Raw genomic sequence first — 9,705 nt, 5'->3', positions numbered from 1 at the left:
ATCCATTTGTAAGTAAGACTTTTTATGTTATGAATATATTAAATGATAAGCAAATAATGTATTTATTGTGTAAAAAAATTATATTAACTCTGCATAAATAATAAAATCATTCAAAAATATATTATGTTGTAATTTTATTATCAACTCTTATTAAAAATTATATATCTCATTACTGAAAAATAAGTAAAATTATAAATGTAGCATGGAAATATAACATATATTGTAAAAGGAAAAAACACTTATGTTTATAATTAAGTGTGACTTATAAATATAGATATAAGATATACTGACAGTCAAATTTATATACAATTAATATATCATATATTTATATTAAATATGAATAATAAATAATATAATAATAGTGTATAAATCTCTTACGTTGTTTTTTTTATATGATGAATATATATTAATATCCGGTACATGAGATCTGTGTCCCTGCAAAACCAACTAAGTTCCCCCCTGATTTGATTTACTGGCAATTATAAATCTAGCAGTAACATGTATTGGACTATTGGAATTGGGACTCATTGCAACTTGTTGGTAAACGACCCCACATGTTTTATTTTTTCCAATGAAGCATTACCCATTTTTTAGCATACTTATCTCCTCATATAAGGAGATACTCCATTCCCTTATTATTATTAGTTCATAATTCCTCACCCCTCTTGAATGAAAATAAGCAAAAACATGTCCTTCTTTAAAATAAAAATACATATCCAATTTTAACTACAATAGAGACTTCTATAGACTATAGCAATTTTCAAATTCTTTCTGACTGATTCTAGATTATTTCTTTAATAATGTTCATAACACTTACTACATTCTTCAGTTTCTAAATAGACTAAACCTTCAACAGTTTTGAGGTTCAGACAACAGTTTTGGGTCAAAGACTATAGGAACCACAGAAAAACCAAGGCTGCTTAGACATAGCATTGTTTAATACAATGAGGAAATTAACTAATCAACTAGAAATGGATAAGGAGGTTATTACTAAAAAGAAAATAGTTGATGGCAGGACTTAAAATATAAATCTGGAAGAGACAAGTGGATAAGAAAACAAGTTAAAAAGTGTATTGATGAGTAGGAGAGAGAAGGGAAGGGGTTTTGTGATGGATAAAAAGTGGTTTTAGTCATAATAAGGAAAAACCATTGGTGGGTTGGCAGTAATAATTAATGAATTGTACTTCCATATAGAAATGTAAATGATATAAATATTTGTCGGGGACTATTCCTTTTATTATCAATTAGTTTTTGAAATGAAACTTTAATATGATATCAGATCAAAGTTTTATATTGCCTACATCACTATTTCGATCTAACATTATTTTTTGTCAAATGTTACGATACTCATGAAGTTCATTTACCATGCTTGCATTATCAACTAAAACATTTAACAGAAGACTTGCATGATAGTTTTCACTCACACCACCATTTATTTCAATTTCTGTAAAAAAAAGATCATATATAGTTGGAAAGCTATCTAAAGAAAGATCATTTTTTGGGTAATAATACACCAAAAGAAATACAGCTATGATGTGCCATTTATCATGTAATAACACATTGAATTTCAAGCTACTTGTAGCATATACTTTTACATTATGCATTTACAAAACTACCCTCAGTGGAGGTAAGAAAAAAGAAAAAGAAACTTTTTTGACATGTGATGACTCTACTCTCTTAAATAAACTAATATATTTTTCTATATATAATGTGTGTGAAATTCCAATTTTGTCTGAGTCTCCAAGTCTATAAATTGAGTGATCTAGCACCTCACTTATTCATTCACTTTTCCTTCTTCTTATCCCTCCATTTACTATTTTGCGTTTATTCTGTTTTCATAGGTATACTTTTTTCTCTTCTCTCTTTCTTAGTTGTTTCTCACTTTCTTCTGTTCACCACCTTTTCTGCATGTCCGTTGTTTTCTGACCATTATAATCATTTCACTCTATGCTTTGTTTATAAGGGTCTCTCTTACTTTTCTGTTCTTTTTCAATCTGTTACTTAACTTTTATCTTTTTCATAGGTGTTACTAGATAGTGGGGTGGTTACTAAACAGTGAAAATGTTGGTAGATAATGGTGTTATGTTATCTAATCCACTAATCCACTATCTATGTTGGTTATTCAAAAGGGTCAGTGGTTAATGAATTGAATATATTATTCCTCCCAGTTATCTTTTACACTGTTGCCACATTAACACAATCTTCATCTCACATGAGTTGCATGTCTTTGGTTGGAAAAAAACACTACAAGATAACTTAGTTTCTAACACCCTGGTCTTGAACTAAGAACTTGTTTGTTGGTTTGTCATTATTAAATTGTTATTTTTGAACAGAAACTGTGGTCAGTTTCTAACTAGTGGTTTTATGAGGGTTAAGCTTAGAATGAAATAATAATAATAATTTTATTTTTTAGGAAAAGAGATCAAGTATTGTGTTTCTGCTTGATCTTGCAGTTTTAGTCCATGACTCCATGCAATTATTTTATAGAGAAACAACATCTTCAATTATTCTTCTGCACTGTTTAAGATTGAAATCCTATACAGTTTTGTTAAAAGTCATTTTATTTTATATATTTTTTCACTTGGTTATTGGTTTTGTATTTTTGTAATGATCATTGATTAACATTCTATTTTGTATAAATCTTGATCTTATTGTTGCAGTTGAAGTTTTTTCCTTGTGACAATGGCTACTACTGATCGTTTGACCCGAGTTCACAGTCTCCGTGAGAGGATTGATGAAACACTCAGTACTAACAGGAATGAAATTCTGACCCTTCTCTCAAGGTATCTAATCAAAATCTTATTTTTCCCCCTATTTATTTAAACCCTTTTGATCAAAGTTGTAGTTTTGTTGAAGCTTGTATTCTAACACTGAATGTGTTATGGTTTTAAAAGGATTGAAAGCAAGGGAAAGGGACTCCTACAACACCATCAAATCATTGCTGAGTTTGAAGAAATCCCTGAAGAGAATAGAAAGAAACTAAGTAATGGTCCCTTTGGTGAAGTTTTGAGATCTACACAGGTACTTTTCTTCTATATGAACAAGGAAATTGTTATCTCACTACTTGTTTTTTACACCTAAACTTGATCATTTATCAGCTACCCATTATTATTTTCAAATTTTTATGGTGGTTATAAAGTTCTGAAAAGCTATGCTGGTAAAACTAGTGTGAGAATATCTTTACTATTTTGTAGGTTTTTGCTTAAGTTTTTTCATTTTGTTGTGTTTTTTCATACACTATAGGAAGCCATAGTTTTACCACCATGGATTGCTTTGGCTGTTCGTCCAAGACCTGGTGTTTGGGAGTATCTGAAAGTGAATGTGCATGCTCTTGTTGCTGAGGAGTTGCAAGCTGCTGAGTATCTGAAATTCAAGGAGGAACTAGTTGATGGAAGGTAATTTAAGGCTTTTAAGGCCTTTGAGGTTAATGGTTCTTATAATGTTACTTATACAAATTAACAACATTTCTCTCATTCTTAATGCAGTTCTAATGGTAACTTTGTGCTTGAGTTGGACTTTGAACCATTTAATGCATCGTTCCCTCGCCCAACTCTGAACAAGTCAATTGGAAATGGTGTTCAATTCCTCAACCGCCACTTGTCTGCGAAACTCTTCCATGACAAGGAGAGCTTGCTTCCACTTCTGGAATTCCTCAGATCTCACAGCTACAATGGAAAGGTACATGCATATTTTCTCCTCTTCAGTTGAATTTTTGAGCTAGATTACTGTAAAGTTGTGAGAAGTGTATGTTTTTGTATTATCCAAATTAGTAGTGATTGACATTGTTATGCATGAATTCAGCCCTTATTTAGTGACAACAATTATCAGTAATTACTTTGTAAGGCTTTTTTCTTCAATACTTTAATGCTTTTGATTGTTCACATTCATGTTTGTAACATGTCTAATAACCAGATCTAGAGTAAAAATCTAATAGCCAATGTATTTAAGATAAGATATAGTTTTATGTTTCTCTTGTTTTATTTTACTAACAATGATTTGTTACCTATGCAGACATTGATGCTGAATGACAGAATTCAGACACCAGATTCTCTTCAAAATGTTCTAAGGAAAGCTGAAGAGTATCTAAGCACACTTGCTCCTGAAACACCCTACTCAGCATTTGAACACAGATTCCAGGAGATTGGTTTGGAAAGGGGGTGGGGTGACACCGCCGAGCGTGTCCTTGAAATGATCCAACTTCTCTTGGATCTTCTTGAGGCACCGGACCCTTTCACCCTTGAGACATTCATTGGAAGAATCCCAATGGTCTTCAATGTTGTTATCCTTTCTCCCCATGGTTACTTTGCACAAGATAATGTCTTGGGATACCCCGATACTGGTGGCCAGGTTAGTTGAAAGATACATGGCTCTCGGTAACTAATTATCTATCTATCTATCAAGGAGCTGGTAATTCAACATGCTTTTCTTGATTCTCTAATCCAGGTTGTTTACATCTTGGATCAAGTTCGTGCCTTGGAGAGTGAGATGCTCAAGCGTATTAAGCAACAAGGCTTGGATATCGTCCCTCGTATTCTCATTGTAAGTCCTTGTGTAGTTTTGTGAAGGGTAAGCCTACTTGTGTATATAGTGTTTGGAGATTTCTCTAATTGTTAATTGTGGATGCTGATAAATGCAGATCACTCGTCTTCTCCCTGAGGCAGTAGGAACTACTTGTGGGCAACGTCTTGAGAAGGTATATGATACTGAACATTGCCACATTCTTCGAGTTCCCTTTAGAACTGAGAAGGGAATTGTTCGCAAATGGATCTCCAGATTCGAAGTATGGCCCTACCTAGAAACTTACACCGAGGTAAACTCTTGACTCATAATCGGTACATGTTTCGATCATTTTGATGTTTTCTCATGAAATTAACATTCAAGCCCACTATTTCTTGTCATTAGGATGTTGTCCAAGAACTTGCGAAGGAGTTGCAAGGCAAGCCAGATCTGATTGTTGGAAATTATAGCGATGGAAACATTGTTGCGTCTCTGTTGGCGCATAAGTTAGGTGTCACTCAGGTTTGGCTACATAGACACTTGCTATGTTGTTAAAAGTTGTAACCACTTATTCACTATAATTTGGAACTCAGAGGCCTAAGTTTCTTTTATCTCTATGATTGTAGTGTACCATTGCTCATGCACTTGAGAAGACCAAATATCCGGAATCTGACATTTACTGGAAAAAATTTGACGAGAAATATCACTTCTCGTCCCAATTTACAGCTGATCTCTTTGCAATGAACCACACAGACTTTATTATCACCAGTACCTTCCAAGAGATTGCTGGAAAGTGAGTTATCCTTTCATTGTTCATTATTTCTGTTTGTTCTTTTGCACAATTTCATTTGGAGATTATAGCTAACTGAAATTCTTGTATCCCTTGTACTTATACAGCAAGGATACTGTTGGACAGTATGAGAGTCACACTGCCTTCACCCTTCCTGGACTCTACCGTGTTGTACACGGTATCAATGTCTTTGACCCAAAGTTCAACATTGTCTCACCTGGCGCTGACCAGACCATTTACTTCCCGTATACCGAAACTAGCCGTAGGTTGACATCCTTCCACCCTGAGATTGAAGAGCTTCTTTACAGCTCAGTGGAGAATGAAGAGCACATGTAAGTTTCTCTTCTCTCTTTTATTCGATATGTTCTTTATGTTGTCATAGAAAATCTGTCTAATGCAATTCCATTGTAACAGATGTGTATTGAAGGACCGCAACAAGCCAATTATCTTCACCATGGCACGGTTGGACCGTGTGAAGAACATTACAGGACTTGTGGAGTGGTATGGTAAGAATGCTCGCCTCCGCGAGTTGGTGAACCTTGTGGTTGTGGCCGGAGATAGGAGGAAGGAGTCCAAGGACTTGGAAGAAAAAGCTGAGATGAAGAAAATGTATAGCCTGATCGAGACCTACAAGCTGAATGGCCAATTCAGATGGATTTCCTCTCAGATGAACAGAGTAAGGAATGGTGAGCTTTACCGTGTGATCTGTGACACAAAGGGTGCTTTTGTGCAGCCTGCTGTGTATGAAGCTTTTGGTTTGACCGTTGTTGAGGCCATGACTTGTGGTTTGCCAACTTTTGCTACTTGCAATGGCGGTCCTGCTGAGATCATTGTGCACGGAAAATCTGGATACCACATTGATCCTTATCATGGTGACCGTGCTGCTGATCTTCTTGTTGAATTCTTTGAGAAGTCTAAAGCAGATCCATCTCACTGGGACAAAATCTCCGGCGGAGGCCTGCAGCGTATTGAAGAGAAGTAAGTGCATTATTCTAACCATCATTTTACTAGTATTTGGTGTGCCAACAACATAGAATGAAATTGTTCTAACCATCATGTTTTGTTTCATCCAAACAGTACTTGTTTTCTTCTTCTTTTACTTAGTTTGTATACACTGTAATTGAGATGTTTCTTTTGCTTTTGCTTCAAAGGTATACATGGCAAATTTACTCGGAGAGGCTTCTGACTCTCACTGGTGTCTATGGCTTCTGGAAGCATGTGTCTAACCTTGACCGACGTGAGAGTCGCCGCTACCTTGAGATGTTCTATGCTCTCAAGTACCGCAAATTGGTATCTTTCATATTCTATTACCTTCAATTTGATCTTATCAAGTTCAACCATATTTTGACAACTTATATTTTAACATGTGCCTAGATAGTTCATCCATAAAAATATAGTATGTTATTACAACACTCGAGTTTTGTTTTATCAAATATCAATATTCTGTTTGAAATGACTAACGTATTTTGTGATTCTTGTAACTTCAGGCTGAGTCAGTGCCCCTTGCTGTTGAAGAGTAAAACAATGTTGAAGAGTACATAAAGAAATGGAGGATCTGGCATTTTCTTTTCTTGTTTGCACTGTTTGTTGAGTTTCATAAATGTCAATGATTTTTATTATGTGATTAGGCTTTGGATAAAACAAAAATCAACTAGTTTTATTTTTCTTTTCCTGTTTGCATGATTGGAATTTGGGTATTATACCCTCAACAATTCTATTTGAAGCCATGCTTTCTAACTTTCTGTCTATATTCCCCTCCAACTTTATTTTTTCATCATTTGTAGTTACTTTTTGGCTTTATCAATCCATAAAATAGACTACACAAGAAAGCATGAGTAGAGTAATCTAGAACAAAAGGGTGCAAATTCATTGGCAGTTCCACTTCCACCTTAGTCAAAGAATAACTACCTTTTATTTGATTCATTCTTATCAGGCACATACATTGGGAGAAGTATCTTCCTAATTCTTATAGCATCATTTTGGATCTATGTGGAGTATTGATAATAAAAGATTTTATATTAATATTAAACTAATGTTACTGTTGAAAAAACATAAAATTCTATACATACTAATTTATCTACTGCTATTTGTAAAATAAAGAACACTAAAAATGGAAAATTATTGCTTACACTTTAGTAAATGTAAGAATTTATACTAAATCAAAAATATACAAATCAGAAATGCTTTGATTCTTGTGGGCATCCTATTGTGCTTTCAGCATCCAACTTCTACTCACATTTCTTACCAACAAGGTGTTAATCTAGTGGTGTAAGGTATCATTGAACCCTCAAGGTCGAAAGTTTGATTACTGAGAGCTACACTTGTTGGGAGGGGCTGTCACAACCTCGAAAGATATTAGTTTTTTTCCCAAAGGTGAGGGGATATCCTTAGTAATATCCAAAAAAATCATTTTGACATTTCGTTAGCTATTTCTCCTCAAACGTATACTTATGTAACATATTATGGTTGGACCATAGGAACATCTTTATCTCTTTTCATTGATTTTGTTTATTGATGTGAAAGTTGAAAATGAACTAGAGAATGAAATAGAAGAAAATAAATAAAGCTTGAAACATCTCATTTCTCACCCACTGTTTTGGAGGGATTATTAAACAACCTTGTAATTTATGGATTCTTATCTTTAGCAGCATGCTCCATAATTTCTTTTCACTTTTCAATATATGTTTTATTTCCATTTGTCATTTTAATTGTTGATACTTAGCTATACTTTTATTTTCTAAAAAAAAATACATATATTCACATGTTTATGTTGTTAAATCTTAGACTGAATTTAATTTTGTACTATAAGGGACTAAATTTATTTTTGCATACATTTGTACTCTAAATTATGCCCGGGGATCGAATTTATTTTAACACTGAAATCTAGGACAGATTTGATGTCATCCAACCTAATTTTTTATATTCTTAAAAAGAAGAAGAAATAACTGTGAGAGATATTTCCAAAATATCTGAATTCATATAGTGAGTATATACATATTTTAGTTTCATAATATATGAAATAGAATGATAATTGGTTTAGTGGTTGTACCTGACAATGAATTGAAGTTCATGAGTTCGATCCTGCTTGGATGGTTTTGTCCATGTTTTATTCATTATTAACGTGAATAAAAATGAAACAATGCAATCGCAGGGATTCAAACCAAGGATGTGTTACTTGCCAAACAGTATACTTGACCACTAAGTTACGGAACTCATTCAGATAATAAATGAACCGTGTTAGTATATGACTATTCATGAATTAGTGTAGAATCCCAAAAGTGTTTCTTTTCAGCAAGTGACATTTATTTCTCTATAAATGGAGACACTTCCAGGCATAATGAGACATCCGAAAATCCGAAATTTCTTATCTAAGAAATCATCCAAAATTTCTCTAATGCATGAGAGAAATGTAGGAAACATAGATTTGTAACCTACTATCGAAAGATATGTTTGGTGTGTTGGTGCAAAACACATCAAGGTTTTCCAAAGTATTTTGAAGGGGATTCGTTGTTCATCCCATTTGTATCCAATATACTTAAATTGGTGGGGGCGAATCGAACCTAAAGGTTAGTGTGGCAACACACACTTTGGAAGTTTCTACATACATATTAATCAACCATTTATTTGTTCAATGATGCAACATCTTCCCAACAATTCAAGTTTTTCTCAACAAAAGTCCATTTACTAGTACTGCATTCTATAGTTTGTAAGAACATAACAGAAAGGCCCAACAATATCCATATCCCATGTTGGTTGCTTCTAGGATTCTTGCTAATGATGTTTTAATAACTAAGTGATGACATCTTCTATCCAAATCAATGTACCACTTCATATGTTATTATTTGTGATTGATCAAAAAAATACTTAATTATTAAATTTTTAATTTAAATACATTTTTCAATCAATCATATATGCTCATAATAACTAATTGGTTTGCTGCAAATGAAACCTTGATGATACCTCCATTGCATCACCATCTTCCCACTATTATTACTATAGTTACCACTACTACCACCTAGCTACAGCTATTATCAGTATGTTTTTGCTCAATTTTGACAATTGAATTTAGAATTATAATTCTATACAGTAATTAATTTTTTCGTGTAAAATTTATGATTTTGATTCAATTTTAATTTTTTTGAAACTAAAATTAAAATTTGAATTATAATTTAAAACTACTGTTCCAATTCTTGGTGAGATCTTGTATGGCAAATATTTATTTTAAGGAATAGATATTACTTCTCTATTAAATGCAAGCAAATTTATGTAACCAGACAAGGTTTATAAAAAAGATTGTGTGTGGTATCTGAAAAATCAAGTAAAAGGATGAGAGATGGGTATATATATATATATAAAAGAAGGGATCCATTTACTTCAAAAGTAAGAGTAAGTTTTTTAAACTTACTTCTCATCTTAGT

At 33.2% G+C, this 9,705-nt stretch overlaps 1 protein-coding gene across 3 annotated transcripts; it reads left to right on the top strand.

Moving 5' to 3' along the window:
• On the top strand, nucleotides 1,739-7,035 carry LOC109356508 (sucrose synthase-like). Of its 3 annotated transcripts, XM_019599843.1 has the most exons (15): nucleotides 1,739-1,841; nucleotides 1,872-1,873; nucleotides 2,661-2,783; nucleotides 2,895-3,021; nucleotides 3,244-3,395; nucleotides 3,486-3,678; nucleotides 4,012-4,347; nucleotides 4,444-4,539; nucleotides 4,637-4,810; nucleotides 4,903-5,019; nucleotides 5,124-5,290; nucleotides 5,395-5,619; nucleotides 5,702-6,265; nucleotides 6,439-6,577; nucleotides 6,775-7,035. In XM_019599843.1, exons 3-15 carry the CDS (start codon nucleotides 2,683-2,685, stop codon nucleotides 6,805-6,807), a joined length of 2,424 nt encoding a protein of 807 aa, XP_019455388.1. In that variant the 5' UTR covers nucleotides 1,739-1,841; nucleotides 1,872-1,873; nucleotides 2,661-2,682; the 3' UTR covers nucleotides 6,808-7,035. The 3 variants fall into 3 exon arrangements, with proteins under 3 accessions (XP_019455388.1, XP_019455397.1, XP_019455408.1); XM_019599852.1 differs by lacking the exon at nucleotides 1,872-1,873 and having other exon boundaries at nucleotides 1,755-1,841; XM_019599863.1 differs by lacking the exons at nucleotides 1,739-1,841; nucleotides 1,872-1,873 and adding an exon at nucleotides 2,012-2,025.

The sequence above is a fragment of the Lupinus angustifolius genome, chromosome LG01 (assembly GCF_001865875.1).
Source record: "Lupinus angustifolius cultivar Tanjil chromosome LG01, LupAngTanjil_v1.0, whole genome shotgun sequence".
NCBI classification, from domain to species: Eukaryota; Viridiplantae; Streptophyta; class Magnoliopsida; order Fabales; family Fabaceae; genus Lupinus; species Lupinus angustifolius.
This window is presented reverse-complemented; position numbering and strand designations above follow the sequence as displayed.

What these genes read in the sequence shown, in the direction of transcription:
- LOC109356508 (XM_019599843.1), top strand. Translation starts at nt 2,683, where the DNA reads ATGGCTACTACTGATCGTTTGACCCGAGTTCACAGTCTCCGTGAGAGG. An exon ending in ATTCTGACCCTTCTCTCAAG is followed by an intron (nt 2,784 to 2,894) that starts GTATCTAATCAA and finishes TGGTTTTAAAAG; the next exon opens with GATTGAAAGCAAGGGAAAGG. An exon ending in TCGTCCCTCGTATTCTCATT is followed by an intron (nt 4,540 to 4,636) that starts GTAAGTCCTTGT and finishes TGATAAATGCAG; the next exon opens with ATCACTCGTCTTCTCCCTGA.